The following is an 18292-nucleotide window of genomic DNA, read 5'->3' on the forward strand; positions in this document are numbered from 1 at the left end:
TCCGCGCCAGACGGAGGAAGGCTGAGCCCCGCCGGCCGCCGTCAGACGGGGAGACGGGCGCCTGCGCAGAGGCAGCTGCCGGCGCGAGGCTGCCCGGTAATGGCGCACCGCGCGGGCGGGCGGGCGCTGTCCCTGCTGCGGGGCCGCCTGCCCCTCCACGGCCCGGCGGCGGCCGGCGGCTGCGCGGTCCGAGGGCAGGCCCGCCTCGGCTCCTCCGGTGCCGCGGTGCGGAAGGCGCCGCGGGCAGCCGGCGCCGAGGAGGCGGGTGAAGGTAGGGGTCGCCGGGCCGCGCCGCGTTCGCCTCAGGGCCCGGCAGCCGTGTGGGACCGGGGCGGCGCGGCTGTTTCTCCCAGGCGGGGATGAGGTCAGGCCAGGGCGTGGGGAGTGGAGTGGTCGCCTGTCGTGTATGCGGCGGGCGGTTCGGCTCCGGGAGAGGCTCCTGGGCACTAGCGGCGTCCCGAGCGTGATGTGCCCCTGGGGGCCCGGGCAGCCCTTGCCGGGGGGGACCCCGACGGCAGCGAGGTTGGTCCGCGCTTTCCCGGCCGTAGCGCCAGGGTGCAGTCCAGGAGACCCGAATCCGCTGTCATTGTCTAGGACTTGGCTTAGCAAACGTAGATGCCAGCTAGAAGTAAATGAAGTGACAGTGGTTATTCCCCAGAAACCCCTGTAAAAAGACACAGGAAACGTGTGGCTGTTCACCGTGTCTTTAGTGCAAGCCAGTAACTAGTGAGCGCTGACCATCGTTGGTGTGCTGTAACCTGGGTCTACCGTGTAAATTACAGTTAATGCATTTGTGAGCGTGAGGCCTGGGCTTCTACTTATGTTCATGTTTCAAAGCTTGAAAAACATTAGGTAGCAACTTTTTTAGAGAGAGAGATGACATCAGGCTGTATGATCACAGTTTCACAAAACTAACAGTCTTTTGCTGTTTATATCATTGTGCTAACAAATATGCAGCAAATTGGATTAAGGAACAATTCTAGATTTCAGTTAATCATTCTTGTTTTGGTGTATAAATGTGATCATTAGCCTGGTTTGCTGCATGACTATGTGAATGCTTACATTAGCATCAGCATGCACAGAGGCCTGTATTAGAATATGTACGAGCACCATGTGGAGGATGGGGTTGTTTCTTCCACCAGCAGTGTTGGTGTATACCTGCTTAAAATAATTGTGAAACTCTGGCACTAACTGGAAATGTTATGGAACAGGGGAAGAAAGCCAAGTGGACTGCCCTTCTTGCATTTAAAATTCTTACAACGACCATTTGGATGTGATCATCTGCATCTGTGCTATGCTCGAACTGTGCAAACGTCAGCAGAGCAGGGAAGAGATGTCAGAACACATCTTCTGCTGTAGTAACTAAGCACGTTCGAGTAGTAAATCAGGCAAGAATCACATAGCCACGCTGGCCTAATGCAGAGAGCTGTGGGAGTGAGAAGATCTGGGTTCATCTGATTGTGTCACTCATCCATGGGACTTGTCCTTTCTGCATCTCAGTCACTTCACGCTTCTCTGCCCCCACAGAAAGTAGGATATTTGTCATCTTCATAAAGTGCTGCTTTGGTGTTCTGATGAAAAATGCTATATAAAACTAAACTATTGAAACAACTGCTTTGGGTATTTATTATTTGCAAGCCTGTGTGAGAGCACAATAAACTTGTAAAATAAAAGATTTTTTAGAAGTGTCATTAGATGGTAGATTTTCTTGAGGCCACATTATCCAGTGGGTTCCTCAAAATCAAAAACATAGACTAAAGAGCACTCTGTTGAATCTTTCTGTAGCAGATAGTCGCTGCAGGGAAATAACTGCATGTTCTCCAGCTTCCCAGTCTGAAATACAAATGGCATTATTAATAGGGAGCAGCTTCACCGGCTCTGGTAATGTGATGTGGTTATTGGATTAGTTTGAGTTCTGCAGGGAAGTGACTATGATTACAAATTTGGGGCATGCCCCTTTGCCTGTATGCAATCAAGAAAAAAGTTTCTGTGTTTCTGGATGTTCAGCATGTCTCATTTCCATGTTAGTTCTGTAGGCTGTCAGCAGCAATAGAGATTGCCAGCAGCGTGGCGAGATATGACTGATCTGTGGGTTTATTGTAGTAGAGTAGATGAAAGTATGGTATTGAACAAAAATTTTGAGTAGGAGTTTACTGTAAAAGAAGGTGATGAGTTGTAAAAGTAAGCAAGTCTTGAATTGTTCCGAAGGTGAAAGTGCTGGTTTTGTGGTAGCTGAGAGAGATTATCTTTTCAGTGCAGCTTGGTATTTCCAGACTTGTATGTAGAGTCCAACTCTGAGCTTTTTGATGGTGAAAAGCAAATCAAAGAAGAGCAAAGATGCTTTGTATCATTGAGTTTCCTGTGGCATCAAGGGAAGTCAGTATGGTTTTCTTCCTGCATTTCCTCTTCCTTGTTCTTACAGATGTATGCATTTGTGAGAGAAATACACTATGTTTCTGTCTTTCATTCATTCTTGATTGTTTTCTCTTTTGCTGTAACCCTCTTAGAGAGCCAGGAGAAACCTTTGTTAAGTTGCTCAATCTAGAGGAAGAGATTAAGTGTACTAAAATCAGTTTTAAATCTTTCTGTTTATATAGAAAAGCCTTGATGCTCATTTCTTTTTACAGATGCTGAAGTCAATACCAGAAAGAAGACATTCACTGAGGTTCAAACAGAACGATCAGAGCAAGCAGAACGGACTGTTTTAATTAAGTGCCCACCAAAACTTAATGAAAAAAAATTATTGCAGTATTTATCCAGTCATGGAAACATTGAGAGTCATTTCTTTTTTGAAAATCGTGTAAGTAATTAACAATGTAAACTAAAATCTAGACTTAGACAAAAAGAAATAGTAGCATTTGGTCAAGGCCTCATACATGCAAGTTAAGCAATTTATATATAATTAGTATATTAAATTAGTTTTTGATAGCTAGCAACCTGTTTTGCACTAAATCTTTGAAACTTTTACATAGCACTGTTCATTGTTCTAACAATAGAGCTAACTCTTTTTTTATGTGTTTCTTGAGCATTACAGTTGTGACGATAAATAGATTTTACAACTTCTATGTTTAGTGCTTACTGCCAAGAATGGCATGTCTTAAATATTTTTGACCTCTTGTGAAAAAATGTCTAAAAAGTGTTGAAGTAGAGAACCTAGCGTTCAGCTTCAGGACTGTCATATTAAACTGTTTCAATACTCTCAGGAACATCTGAATAATATCAGTACAATCATTTCAAGGCTTGCATGCACTTATCTAACCCTGTCTGTTTCCCTTTTTAATGTTTTAGGGTATCCATGCTGTAATAGAATTTTCAGAAAAGAACAGTATAGCCTCACTGCAGGATGCTATTGGAATCCCAAGTTCTGCAGAGCATCATGTTGTCCCGTTTAAATCTAGACTTTTTACTTTCACGCTGAAAAACCCAGTGAGTCAAGCTGCTGAAGAGACACCAGTTCACCTCTCTCCTCAGTCTCACATTCCAGTGAAAGAGCTTATTCAAAAGCTTTGTGATGCAGACAGTGTAAGTACAGGTTTCTAGATCTCTCAATTAAAAATGAACCGTGTCCATTTCAGATTTGCAAGTGGTCATGTGCAACTTGTAAAGCAATACTTTTTTGGTTAAACAAAAAAAAAAGCCTGTTAGAATTTTGTGTGAATGGTTCTCCTGTATTGAAACAAATAGGTGAAATTAGTCATCTTAATTGTCAAAATCACTTTTTCTGTATGAAATAAACCTGTTTGAGATAAAAAAAAAATCTTCTAATTGCAATGAGATTAAGTAGATGAAAATATATGTTAATAGATAGAAGGGCCACGAAGATGATCAGAGGGCTGGAGCACCTCTCCTATGAAGACAGGCTGAGAGAGTTGGGGTTGTTCAGCCTGGAGAAGAGAAGGCTCCAGGGACACCTTACAGCAGCCTTCCAGTACCTGAAGGGGCCTACAGGAAAGCTGGAGAGGGACTGTTTATCAGGGAGTGTAGTGATAGGACAAGGGGTAATGGGTGTAAAATGAAGGAGGGTAGATTTAGATTAGATATTAGGAAGAAATTCTTTACTGTGAGGGTGGTGAGGCACTGGAACAGGTTGCCTAGAGAGGCTGTGGATGCCCCCTCCCTGGCAGTGTTCAAGGCCAGGTTGGATGGGGCTTTGGGCAACCTGGTCTAGTGGAGGGTGTCCCTGCCCATGGCAGGGGGGTTGGAACTAGATGATCTTTGAAGTCCCTTCCAACCCAAACCATTCTATGATTCTCTGAAGATGGGTCATTGTATTTTTACAGTGTTTATTTTCTTAACTAGATAAGCAGTCAGATGTACCTCCTACTGAATGAATATCAGCTTACAGAAGAAAATATCAAGCTCCGATTTCTGGCCTGTTCTCTAGTTCGGGATTTCGCACGTGCGTATTTTCCAGACAGCACGGTAAAGCCATTTGGCTCTTCAGTCAACACCTTTGGCAAATTGGGATGTGATGTCGACATGTTTCTGGACTTCCATGATATACGAAAGCATGGAACAAAAATGGTAAGATTATGCTGTGCATCTTCAGTCTGTTGGATTTCTTCAACAGATCAGCTTATTTGCTATTTCACACACAGGAATCAGTTTATTTAGGTTTTACATGAGTTCGTACTATAGACTGTGAACAAGTTTATTTGAATGTTTGGCTTTGAAGACTTTCAAAAGCTGGATGTGATGTGAAAGAGATCTTCCTTGCAACAGGAAGAAAATTATTCAGTATTTACTTAGGCTTTGTACTCTTAGGGAGAATTTCACTGTGAAAAACCCCCTCATCCTCTGAAATTGATTCCGGAATATCAGTCAGACCTTCCCATTCTACTGTTGTGTTTTTTTCTCTGGAGCTGCTGGCCTTCATCCATGCTGTTTTAAAGCTTGGCTTTGATTTTTAGGGCCCTCCATGTTCTAAAGCATAATAATTTTGTGCATGGGTGTGCATGTGCATTTTGGGAGACTTGTCAAGTTCTTTTCCTTAAACAGTTTATTTCATGCCACAGAAACGTTACTGAATTATGTACTGGGGTGCATATATATACACAAATAAGAGTGTGTGGAGGTGTGAAAGTATAAGACCTGGGATAGTATTGGTGAATAATTGCAGGTGGCACACATGTTAATGTTTATGTTGTCTGTCCAGGGAAAATTACCATGTTAACAGCACCTGATTTTTCATTGTGAGGGGAATTAGTTGGCTTACTCCTGAAAGGAACCTGAGAATAAGCTGGTATATATGAACTGTAGTTGTTTTGGGGACCAGGTCCCAGGAGCAAAACAGAAACTGAGCCAGATCAATAATGCAGATATTTCACTTGTCAGACTTTCCTTAAGATACTTCATAATTATTTGAATGCCTCATTGATAATACAGTAAGCACCAGGACAAGTGGTGATTACTAAGCAAGTGTAGAGGCTTGAAATTGAAATACACTCACTTGAATTTGCTGACCAAAGTACAGAATTTGCATCAATACCTTGAGAAGTTGGAGGGTTACAAGACTTCCAGTAAGCAATATTCAGTCAGCAGCATTGCCTTTTTCAATGCTCATTTAAATTTCATCCTAATCATGTCTCAACCCATACTGCAATTTGGAAATCTGCATTATATAACCAAGTTCACATGTTTAGCATTGGGATTTGGGCAGCATCAAATCGTAATGGTTATTTAGAATGCGTTGTGTCAGTCCTTGTGTGTGTAGGCACAGAAAGGACTAGACAAAGCTAGGCTCTTTCCCCTTGGTGCTGTCTTTTGACTGTGGACAGTGTAAATATCCTTTTGGATTGCAGAATGAAATATTAAAGAGAGAGTTGAGAATCAGGATAGGAAGAAGGGAAGGTTCCTGCAGTGTGTGGAGGAGAACTTCCTGACACAGCTGGTGTGAGGAGCTTCTTCTCAGAGAAGTAAGAAGGGAAGTCAGCAAAACTGCTGCCTTGGACTTCTGGAGGGCAGACTTTGGCCTGATTAGGAGACTGGTTGACAGAGTCCCTTGGGGGGCAGTCCTGAGGGGCAAAGGAGTCCAGGAAGACTGGGCATTCTTCAAGACGGAAATCTGAAAGGCGCAGGAGGAGGCCATCCCCATGTGCTGAAAGGCAAGCTGGCAGGGAAGAAGAGTCGCCTAGCTGAGCAGAGACCTTTGGCTGGAACTCAGGAAAAAAAGGAGAGTTTATGACCTTTGGAAGAAGAGGCAGGCAACTCAAGAGGACTACAAAGATGTCATAAGGTTATGAAGGGAGAAAATTAGAAGGGCCAAAGCCCAACTAGAACTTAATCTGGCTACTGCTGTAAAAGACGATAAAAAATGTTTATATAAATACATCAGCAACAAAAGGAAAGCTAAGGAGAATCTCCATCCTTTATTGGATGCGGGGGGAAGCATAGTGACAAAGGATGAGGAAAAGGCTGAGGCCTTCTGTGCCTAAGTCTTTAATAGTAAGACCAGTTGTTCTCTGGGTACCCAGCCCCCTGAGCTGGAAGACAGGGACAGGGAGCAGCATGAAGCCCCCATAATCCAAGGGGAAATGGTTAGCAACCTGCTACACCACTTAGACACACACAAGTCTATGGGGCGGGATGAGATCTACCCAAGGGTACTGAGGGAGCTGGTGGAAGTGCTCACCAAGCTACTTTCCATCATTTATCAGCAGTGCTGGCTAACCGGGGAGGTCCTGGTTGACTGGAGGTTAGCAAATGTGACTCCCATCCATAAGAAGGGTCGGAAGGAGGATCCAGGGAACTACAGGCCTGTCAGTCTGACCTCGGTGCCGGGGAAGGTTATGGAGCAGATCATCTTGAGTGCCATTACACAGCACGTACAGGTCAACCAGGTGATCAGGCCCAGTCAACATGGGTTTATGAAAGGCAGGTCCTGCTTGGCTAACCTAATCTCCTTCTATGACAAGGTGACCTGCTTAGTGGATGAGGGAAAGGCTGTGGATGTTGTTTCCTGGACTTTAGTAAAGCCTTTGACACCATTTCCCACAGCATTGTCCTGGAGAAACTGGCTGCCCATGGCTTGGACGGGCGAACGCTTCACTGGGTAAAAACCTGGCTAGATGGCCGGGCCCAAAGAGATGTGGTGAATGGAGTTAAATCCATTTGGTGGCTGGTCACAAGTGGTGTTCCCCAGGGCTCAGTGCTGGGGCCAGTTCTGTGTAGTATCCTCATCAACGATCTGGATGAGGGGATCGAGTGCACCCTCAGTAAATTTGCGGATGACACCAAGTTGTGCAGGAGTGTTGATCTGATTGAGGGCAGGAAGGCTCTACAGAGGGATCTGTGCAGGCTGGATCGATGGGCCGAGGCAACTGTATGAGGTTCAACAAGGGTCAGTGCCGGGTCCTGCACTTGGGTCACAACAACCCCAGGCAATACTACAGGCTTGGGGAAGGGTGGCTGGAAAGCTGCCTGGTGGAAAAGGACCTGGCGGTGTTGGTTGACAGCCAGCTGAATGTGAGCCAGCAGTGTGCCCAGGTGGCCAAGAAGAGCACCAGCATCCTGGCTTGTATCAGAAATGGTGTGGCCAGCAGGACTAGGGAAGTGATCATCCCCCTGTACTTGGCACTGGTGAGGCTGCACCTCGAGTACTGTGTTCAGTTTTGGGCCCCTCACTACAAGAAGGACATTGAGGTGCTGGAGCATGTCCAGAGAAGGGCAACGAAACTGGTGAAGGGTCTGGAGCACAAGTCTGATGAGGAGTGGCTGAGGGAACTGGGGTTGTTTAGTCTGGAGAAGAGGAGGCTGAGGGGAGACCTTATCACTCTCTACACCTACCTGAAAGGAGGTTGTAGCCAGGTGGGTGTTGGTCTTTTCTCCCAAGTGACAAGTGATAGGACAGGAGGAAACAGCCTCAAGTTGCACCAGTGGAGGTTTAGATTGGATATTAGGAAAAATTTCTTCACTGGAAGGGTTGTCAAGCACTGGAACAGGCTGCCCAGGGAAGTGGTTGAGTGACCATCCTTGGAGGTATTGAAAAGACGTGTAGATGTGGTGCTTAGGGACATGGTTTAGTGGTGGACTTGGCAGCATTGGGTTAATGGTTGGACTTGTGTATCTTAAAGGTCTTTTCCAACCTAAACAATTCCATGATTCTATGAAAGTTAGATCAGAAATGCCCTGTGGAGAAGTTGGAATTCTTCATGGATTCTGAATGGGTAATTAAGTGATTCTGGCATTTTGAAAACTTTTTATTTGTATGGTGACTGATAATTTGGGGAAAATAGCTTTGTTTTCCTTAAAAAAAAAAATTAAAAAAATTTACAGTGGGCTTAAGCTTTTGAGGATTGAAAATTCGGTCAGCTTTTCTGTGCAATTTGTATATTGACATGTACTTTACTTTTAAATAAATATCCCTTCAAACATACATACATTATTATTGCAGTGATCAAACAATGAAAGCAAATATGTCAGGTGAAGAGTAGAATCATTGTTTGTGTGTGCGAAGTGTTAAAATCTAGGAACCCTTTACATTTAAACAGTAAAGTTGCCTCTTAAATTTTGAGGGAAAAATCTTTCAAGTATAAATGTCTATTTTCAAAGCATGTTTTGTAACTAGCTGTTTCCTTTAGTATTCACCTAAATCCTCTCATCTTCATCCTGTAGAAATAGAAGTTCTGTTGTGAACTTTAGAGTTATTTAATGATGGACGGGGTTACTAGCAGTTGTGATTACTTGTGGATGGTTGACCAACTTAGTACTATCGGGATGCTGCAGCAAAAGCCAGCAGCCATACTATCTGAGCCTGTGTCTTAAGTTACATGACAGGTTACTAGGCTGTGTGGCACACTGACAGAATCACAGAACCATAGAATAATTTGGGTTGCAAGAGACCTTTAAAGATCATGTAGTCCAACCCCCCTGCAATAAGCAGGGATATCTTCAACTAGATCAGGTTGCTCAGAGCCCTGTCCAACCTGACCTTGAATGTTTCCAGGGATGGGGCATCTACCACCTCTCTGGGCCACCTGTTCCAGCATCTCATTGTAAAAAAATTCTTCCTTATATCTAGTCTGAATCTACCCTCTTTTAGTTTAAAACCATTACACCTCGTCCTATCCCTACAAGCCCTGCTAAAAAGTTTGTCCCCGTCTTTCTTATAAGCCCCTTTTAAGTATTGAAAGGCCACAATAAGGTCTCCCCAGAGCCTTCTCTTCTCTGGGCTGAACAAGCCCAACTCTCTCAGCCTTTCCTCATAGGAGAGGTGTCCCATCCCTCTGATCATTTTTGTGGCCCTCCTCTGGACCCACTGCAACAGCTCCATGTCTCTCCTGTACTGGGGCCCCCAGAGCTGGACACAGTACTCCAGGTGGGGTCTCAACAGAGCAGAGTAGAGGGGCAGAATCACCTCCCTTGACCTGCTGGTCACACCTCTTTTGATGCAGCCCAGGATGTGGTTGGCTTCCTGGGCCACAAGCACACATTGCCAGGTCATTTCGAGCTTTTCATTCACCACCACCCCTAAGTCCTTCTCCGCAGGGCTGCTCTCAATTCCTTCATCCCCCAGTCTGTATTGATACCAGGGGTTACCCCAACCCATGTGCAGGTCCTTACATTTGGCCTTGTTGAACCTCATGAGGTTCACATGGGCCCAATTCTCGAGCTTGTCCAGGTCCTTCTGAATGGCATGCCGTCCCTCAGACGTGTCAACCGCACCACTCAGCATGGGGTCATCTGCAAATTTGCTGAGGGTGCACTCGATCCCACTGTCTATGTCTTTGATGAAGATATTAAACAGTACTGGTCCCAGTACGGACCCCTGAGGGACACCACTCGTCACTTATACTCTGTGTGGTGCAGTGAGGCTTTTGCCTTGTGTGCAAGCACAGTCTTTATGCACTAAAGATTATGATCTTGTTGGTTTTGTTGAAATTTTGGAGTGCTAAAATGTGGGCATATCTGCTGCATCAATGTGAAAATATGTACAAAAATATGTTAGCTTTAGTTGTAAGATGATATAGCAGCAGTGGAAAGGGTATCTTCTGATCTCTGCACTATTGCAGCGTTTCAGGAGGTACCAACCATGGAGGAGGACCAGGCATTTCAGCACCTATTTACATTAAATACCATTTTTTGAGTCTTATGGCAAACTGATTACTGATTGTGAATTAAAAAAGCACCAAAAGTGAGAGCATTCTTTACCAAGAGTGGGTTATCAATATAGTGTTTGAACACAGAATTGGCGTTTTTTAACAGGTGGGTAGTTTGGGACATTAGTGAATGACTTAAAACAGAGTTCTGTGATATTTTTAGAGTAACAGTTTTTGTGTTAAAAGAGTTATGCTTCCTGCTGAGCATACTTTATCAGTTTTCCCTAGAGCAATAGTTTAGTTTATCTACATTTGCTGTTTTGAGCAACATAGCGAGAACAGGGGACAACTACAAGTTAGGGCAAGTGTATCAGTACTTCATCCCCCCCAGATGGCACCAAAGGTATATATGAAGGTCTTATCAATTATTAAGAGTGTCTGTTTTATTACTACAAAAAGTCTGCATCCATCTTTTGAAAGATATTGAGCCGCTGTCTTGGAAGGCACATTGTGATTTTTGTCACAAACATAAAGGTCTGAACACAAGCACACCTACATGTTGGCCGAGTCCCCATCTTTTTCTCTTACCTGCCTCAGTGTTGGTAGTTCCAGGCTTCTTTCACTTTGAACCAGCCCTGCTGTAGCATGCAGCTATGCAGCCAAATGGGATTAGGGACCTCTGTCTTGGTATGTTCAAACACATGTGCTGGCTAGAGAACTATTGGCAAGAGGAGAGCAGGAACCGTCACCTCGGTGATTGCCAGAGTGACTCAGAAATTCAGCACCTAAATTGAGTTTGTGGGAAAGGTTGCAAGGTCTGTAACTTCTGAATTAGTTTGTCTGTCTGTGAGTGCATGTTTTATTGGCACTAACCTGGTGACAACAAAAGTAACCGCCTCTGTGTCTTGGAGGACTGGTTAGTTCACTGCATAATGCTGTTTGTATAGTATGCATTCACCCATGACAAGTTCCAAGGGGAAGGATAAGTCAGTATCAAGTATTGGATTAACAAGCAAAATTAGCTGAGGCTTAAAAACAGAGACTATAAAAAGAGCAGAGATTTCATAGGTATGAAGTTAATTTATTGAGGTATAAACTACAAATATGACAATTTCCTTTACATTGCTGCTTGATTCACTAATAATGCATTGTTCTTTGAGGATTCGAAATGGAATTATTGTAGTTTGAAATTAACGGTGATTTAGTTGTGTTTTGCACCTCTTTTTAATTTAATTGTATGTTCCTCTTTTCAGTCAGAGCATATATGCTCTCTTGGGATTTCCAGAATTACTTGTTTTAGGCAACAGTGAGATGTAGTAGTATTATACCCTCATCTGAACAAGTAACTTTACAGTAAGTTGATCGCTATTAACCTGGAAAAACTGAATCACTGAAAAAGAATATAGAAGAGAAAGAAATATGTTTTTACCTTTTTAAAATTCTGTGGGCTGCTTTGAATAATTCTTGTCTTTCAGTATCTCATTGTACAGACTCCTTTGCAAATTGGTGTAGTCTTTCAGAAGTAGTATTAAATGTATCCTTGGTTCCAGAACTAACAGTTTACTTTTAAAATTTTGTGTTAGAAAAAAGGTCCCTTTGAAATGGAGTATCAAATGAAAAGATTACCATCTGAAAGACTAGCAACTCAGAAAATTCTTTCTGTGATTGGTGATTGCCTTGATAATTTTGGTCCTGGATGTGTGGGCATACAAAAGATACTCAATGCTCGCTGCCCACTGGTGAAATTTTCCCATCAACCGACAGGATTCCAGTGTGATCTGTCAGTGAGCAACAGGTGAGACCCGGTTTTAAAACGTTTAGGAAGAATACTAATGTACTTATGTTCTGAAAACCTTATGTTTAGTCTACTCCTTTCTGTGTTCTTAACAAATGTGAATGTTGGCTCTGAAAGTAAAAAGGATATTTTTGACTTCTAGAGCTTAGGTTTTAATGTGCTTAAAATCTCTTTCTCCAGCATAGGAAATACTTGCTAGCTGAAACTGAAGACTTGAAAACCACTCTATACAATAAGGTTGGCTTATAAGGAATTGAAAGAAGGCAGTGTTCGTTAGTCATTGCTTCCCTTCATGTATATGGGTATATGAACAGCCTTCTTTTGATTGCTTTTCAGATTAAGCAGCTCCTTTGTGTTAATTTTCAGTGATTTGGCTTCTAGTTATTTTGGTGTCCTTTTTTAATCCTTAAGGGCCTGCATACACCTGTTTGCTGGCAAGGTATCTTGAATGCTAAATTAACTCACTGCATCCGAAAACTGAGTCTAAAATGTTGTTGTCATTTAGGACCTTTCACAGCAGTGCCCGATAGAGGGAGCAGGCTTCTTAGAAATACCTCTCTTCGCATTTATTTTTCCTCTTCCAACTTGCTCTCATTTGGTTGATAGTAAAGCATGTAATTTGTTTTGCTGTCACTAATTTTATTAGGAAACACTCACCTCAATCCAGTATGCATCCATAGCCCTGGCATAACAGTACGTAATTGAAAATGAGTTACTACCCCTTTTCATTGTTGTTAGGGAATAGTAAAATATGAGTGATAATCTTTCAGAATACTTTTGATATGACTTTCAATGCAAATTTTGTGATTTGTCAGCATCAGATACAATCAGATCCTCAACTGAATTTTCTGAATTACTCAAAGTTCTGGTTTGGAATATGCAGGAGCTCTTAAGGCAGTACTGAGCAAATGTCTTACAATAAAATTACTTTTGTATATGCAGCCACAGTGAAAGTCAGCATGCAGCTCTGTGCAAACTTCCTTGTAATTCTCTGCTGATGGTTGGGCTGGTTGGGACTGTGTGTGTTGCCTTGTTATGATTTGGAGTAATAACAAACACAAGGAAGCACTTCACAGTTGAAAGTTCAGAAGTCCAGGTGTTACAAAACCTTGATGTGGTAAACTTCCCCAAAACACCATGGTGGATTTTTAGAAGAATATAGTGCAAGATTGGGAGTAAAAACTCCTGCAACTGTAGTTTAACAAGCACTTCAGACTAAAACTGACCCCAAAGTAGGTTTTGTTCTCACACCATGCTTCCATTTTTTTTTTTCCCTTGCTTTTTCTTGCCCTCTTATTTGTACGCCACAAGAATGTTTGTATGAGCATGTGATGAATCAGATCAAAAAATGATCCATCTGAAAACCTTTATCCTTCCAGGTTAGTTTTTTTCAGCAGGCCCACACGTAAGTCATTTGAAAATTACTAAATTACCTTGTTTTGCAGATTTCATCGTGTCTCTGCACTGCATATATTTTTCAGTCCATTATTTTATTACTTTTTAGTTTAAAGTTGTGAAAGAAGTTCTAGTTGTATTTTATTATATATTAGGATAGAGATATTATCTAATGTGCCTCAAAGGCAATTGTGGCTAAATTGTATTTTTTGCCTTGATTCTGCATAGTTTCACTCCTGAATGATGGTGGGGTTTTCGTTTGGGTTTTTTGTTGTTTTTTTCCTCCCACTGTGATGTGGAAGGAGGAAACAGGAAACAGAGCAAATGCAGTATTATTATTTACCCATAACTGTATCCTTCTTACTATTGAAAACTACCAGGTATTTAATCCTGGACAATTTCAGGCATTCTCTTCTATTTTTTTAGATGCATAAAAGTTAAATGTTTCTTTTTATGGATACCCTCTTCCCTTATAACTAATGCTCTAGGGCTGAACAACCAACGCTGCATCTGATGTTTCACAATTCTGTCATTATTTACATGTCTTTTACTTTTCATTTCTCCTTCAGCATTGCTATAAAAAGTTCAGAACTCTTGTATATCTATGGCTGTCTTGATTCCCGTGTAAGAGCACTAGTGTTCAGTGTACGATGTTGGGCCCGCATTCATGGACTTACAAATAGTGTTCCTGGTACCTGGATTACAAACTTCTCTCTGACCATGATGGTCATGTTTTTTCTGCAAAAGAGGTCACCACCTATCATTCCAACACTAGACCAACTTAAAGAACTGGCAGGTGAGGACAGCTCTTTGGGTGTTTATTGAAGTGACTTTCACATTTGTTTTCTCTAAAGTGATAAGTAAACCCAAGCAATTTCTTTATGCTCTCCAATCCTAATGCATATTATGTATGACTAGGTTTGTGGGAATATGCAAGTTTGTATTTTTGTGTATGAAAATAATGCATTTTTAAAGGCAAAATAAATACATTTTCAATACAATACTAAATTCTACTTAGAGATAATTAAAAGTCTTTTTAGAAGACTTGTAAGGTCTCAAATGTCTCTGCAGTTCTTAAGGATTTTGTGCAGATTGATATGATGCATATTGTTTTATAGAAACCAAATGTTTAAAAGAAAGGCTATATTTTCCCTCACAATTTGTAATATCCTTGAGACTGTTCAGGCCATCTGCAAATAATTCTTATATCTTCTCAAACAAGCTGTTCTGGCTGTTTTATACATAGCTTTTAGGGTGTGTTATCTTCAGTAAATCTAATGAAAGCACAGAGAATGACACCCCAAGTTCTTGATTCCTCACTCATGCCTTCTGCTTATCGACATGCTTCCTTGGAAGCTTTGAGTGGAGAAAAAGGTCTGTGTTCAGTTGCTTTAAAATCAATTTAAGCATTTCCATCAGAATTCTATGGAATTTTTAAACATAAACCACAACACCTGTCCTGAATTTTTACAAGAATATTCCTAATGCTCTTAAGTTTTTCAGAAAAAGACGGTAGATGCTTTGGGTCTGATTTTTTTGAAATGCTCTTATAGGTATTAACCTCAGAGATTTGTGCTGTCTAGGATATAATAAAGCTCTGCATGCAGAGATACCAGGTTTGTTACTTAAAAGAAGTAACTTCAGAGATAGAAAGACGTCATATATGTTTTTCCTGTAGGCTTTTGAAAAGATGCAATATACTCGTGCTTCTTTTCCTTTGCCTATCCATAGACTTTTTTCTTTTACATCTTTAACCACTGAAGTTGAATATTAACCTGAAAGTTCATTTTGGAACTCCTGATTTGATTTACTTAATATGATGGCATTCATTGAATTCAGTCATGTCTGTTACCTGAATTTTATTAAATACAATGGCGTTTTATTGTTTATTACTTCAAAATAATGCCTGTGATTTTTGTTACAGATGAAAAAGACAAGCATGTAATTGGAGGATATGATTGTTCATTTGTTAGTGATTTAAGCAAGATTAAACCTACGAAAAATACAGAAACACTTGGTAGGTAAATCTTCATCGGCTTATTTATTTATTTATTTTTATGATCCTACTGAAAATAAGCTTTTCCTTAATGTTACTGATGGCTATTGTTTTCTTTCCCTTAGATGTATTGTTGGGTGACTTCTTTGAATATTTTGGAAACTTTGATTTCAGAAAGAATTCCATAAATCTTCGAAAGGTAAATGTATTTTAATGTCTCATCATTATCAGTTGAATTTCTCTGTCTGCCTTTTGACAAACTACATATGCTAAGCAACATTTTTTGTCATTTTTAATTGTGTATACAAAGTACATTTAAATTGGTTGTATCCAGAAACTGAGTCCTTTTTGTGAAGGAAAGGAGTTTTCCTCTCAGATCATAATCACTTACAGCACCATTAAGAACATTACAGTGTCATTACCTGGAGATGGTGGAAGGCACAATCTCTGATGCTTAAGCCTGTGTGATTTTTCCTGACAACCCTGTAATAAAAGTGGTGGTTTGAAAAAGTAGAAGATATTTTGCTTCTGTGAGAAGAAAACTTTTAAAATGTCATGATGTATGTCATAGCAAAAGTCTATGACAAATGCTGTACGCCAACAGGCTCTGCATTTACAGCTGGGAGCCCAGACCCAAAGAACGTCTGCATTAAAACTTATAACTGAGTTCTGAAATTTGCTTTTGGCATTTGACTTTCCTACTGCAGTTTGCATCAGCCTACAGTAAGCATACTTACAACTCAGTAAGCATGACGGATAACATCATTTCTGTGCTTGCCAAGAGGTCTGCACTACCACTTTGGTTTACTTCGTATGTTTAAGTCATGCTATTTATTGATACGTGTGTGTGTGCATGCAAGTATAATAGAAATATATATATAAATGTAACTACCTTCACTCACACTTGTTCCTGCTGGGCTGCTTACAGAATGGGGGTTTCAGTGCCATGTTGCTGTGTGGACACTTGTCTGTGTTCTTTTTCCTGCTTGGGGACTATGGATTACTGGCATGAGAGCTCTTTTTGCTGCTGCAGGTTGATCCTAGAAACTGATTCATTAAGCTGGAGAACTTTTGTTTGCCATTAAACCTTAAAAAAGGCAAGCAAAAACATACACATGTTGGAGCCTGAGCTAGTTAGGGGAAATGTCTGTGCTGCTGATGTTTTTCTGTTTAGCTACTCAGAAGCTAGCAAGAGTATGTATGTAGCATGTACGCGGATGCTTCCTGGACTAGCATTATCTGGTTCCTGCTAGAGCTTGTGGTGGAAGGCTTGCAGAGGTTCTGTAATACAGAGCAGGTCATCTAAGGAGCACTGATAAGCACTGAGATGGAAGTGCATTTAAATAGCAAACTACATAGTTGTCAACAACTTGCATTGTGCTATACCAAGTGCCCAAAAGTGGACCATGACCTGAATAGTTTGTATTTAAAAGACTGAACTGGGAGGAATTTCAGCCAAGTAAGTAATCTTGTTTTGTTATACTAGCTTTTAATGAGCACTGTGAGAGGAGTGGTTTGAACAGCGTAAGTGCTTGTAGTAGTTTATCAGACCGGGCTGTGCAGGTTAATATGACACACTCATGCTGCCCATACACAAATGGAGATAGGAGTAGGAGGTTGCAATGAGTGAGATTTGTGGAAAAGCAAATGGGAGAATGGCCGAAAAGACAGGCTAGGCTGTAGTTGTGTCGTCTTTGCCTTGAAGGAAATCTGAGCTGAATGTGGCAAGGAAAACCACCACTAAGAGGACTCAGAGAACAGGAGTCATACAGTCAACAGGAAAATTAACTTGATTAATAATGACTTTTTTTTTTCCCCAAAAAGTTCTCTACTAGGTCAAAATACTTTTACTCTTGATGCTAATGTAATAACTCAAGTGATTTGTCATTTGCTCAGCCTATAATGCATATGTGTAACTTTGTTTTCTTCTTTACACTGCAGGGAAGGGAAATAAATAAACCTGAGTCGTCTCCTCTTTATATCTGGAATCCTTTTGAACAAGACCTTAATATCAGCAAGAATGTTAATCAGCCACAGCTGGAGAAATTTGTAGCTATGGCCAGAGAAAGTGCCTGGATTTTACAGAAGGAAGATAAAACTCAGCAAGTGATCAATAAAGAGCCTTGGGGACTGGCAGCACTACTGATACCATTTGGAAAAAGTAATCCCAGCAAGATGAAGAATAGGATGAAAGGACTAGGAAGTGAAACAATCAGAAGCCTCTTGGACTCTTTAAAGTTGAATAATGCAACCAGTCTACAAAAAGCAGCAGGAAAGTGACTTTCAGCACAGAAACATAGTAGCTGATATTCTGTTTTAGGAATTGAATGGGACACACAGTCCGAAGAACATTACTTTTAATACTTATGGTGAAACGGAGAGTTAAATGACCTCTGTTTTCCATCGTGATGCTTTTCTTTCTGTACATTTTTCTCCTCCTTACTCTTCACTTTTCCATCTGTTTTTTGAATGAAGAGCATTCAAATACAAGTTTTACCAATACATTTTGGAAGTAGCCTTCAGTTGGGCACTCTTAAAAAAAAACAACAAAAAAACCCCCAAAAAACCCCAAAACAAACTGACAGGAGCGGCATGGGAAAAAGCCTTTGGGAATTCTGTTGGCTAACATACCAATGATATGCTAAGTAAAAGCTCAAGAAACAACAACCTTTCAGTGAAACCACAGTTTAAAAGCAGATGAATGTTAGAACCATTGCTTCCAATTCCAGTTATGTTGTGGAAGCCAGTAAAACCAAAGTGCATGTATCTATTTTTGCAAATGTTTTCCATTCATGTAGATAGTGCCAAGACAAAATAAAGAGAATGGAATTAGATACTAAGGTTCGTAGTTTCATAAAGCATGCTCTCCAAGGGTAGCGCAGCTGTTTTGTGTTGGAGAAGTGGTTTTGCTCTTGTGTTTACTACCTGATCTCAAATTTCTTCAGTCAACTCTTTGTTTTCTGTACCCATAGGACTGGTTCCCACCCACACTTGTATATACATACACTCATGTTTCTCATTTTGCCTTCAACTTAACTTCAAACCTGTATTTCAGGTTCAGGCAGGGGC

At 41.2% G+C, this 18292-nt stretch overlaps 1 protein-coding gene across 1 annotated transcript; it reads left to right on the forward strand.

The window, feature by feature from the left end:
- Window positions 1-42: 42 nt before the first annotated feature.
- MTPAP (mitochondrial poly(A) polymerase) lies at window positions 43-18057 on the forward strand. The gene is made up of 9 exons (XM_054814393.1): window positions 43-271; window positions 2628-2800; window positions 3289-3522; window positions 4300-4524; window positions 11621-11832; window positions 13797-14023; window positions 15152-15244; window positions 15349-15422; window positions 17165-18057. The coding sequence occupies exons 1-9, from the start codon at window positions 100-102 to the stop codon at window positions 17501-17503; spliced, it is 1749 nt and encodes a 582-aa protein (XP_054670368.1). The 5' UTR covers window positions 43-99; the 3' UTR covers window positions 17504-18057.
- The last annotated feature ends 235 nt before the right edge of the window (window positions 18058-18292 follow it).

Source organism: Grus americana, chromosome 2, assembly GCF_028858705.1.
Source record: "Grus americana isolate bGruAme1 chromosome 2, bGruAme1.mat, whole genome shotgun sequence".
In the NCBI taxonomy this organism is placed as follows: domain Eukaryota; kingdom Metazoa; phylum Chordata; class Aves; order Gruiformes; family Gruidae; genus Grus; species Grus americana.

What these genes read in the sequence shown, in the direction of transcription:
- MTPAP (XM_054814393.1), top strand. Translation starts at nt 100, where the DNA reads ATGGCGCACCGCGCGGGCGGGCGGGCGCTGTCCCTGCTGCGGGGCCGC. An exon ending in GATCTGTCAGTGAGCAACAG is followed by an intron (nt 11,833 to 13,796) that starts GTGAGACCCGGT and finishes TTTCTCCTTCAG; the next exon opens with CATTGCTATAAAAAGTTCAG. An exon ending in ATTCCATAAATCTTCGAAAG is followed by an intron (nt 15,423 to 17,164) that starts GTAAATGTATTT and finishes TTTACACTGCAG; the next exon opens with GGAAGGGAAATAAATAAACC.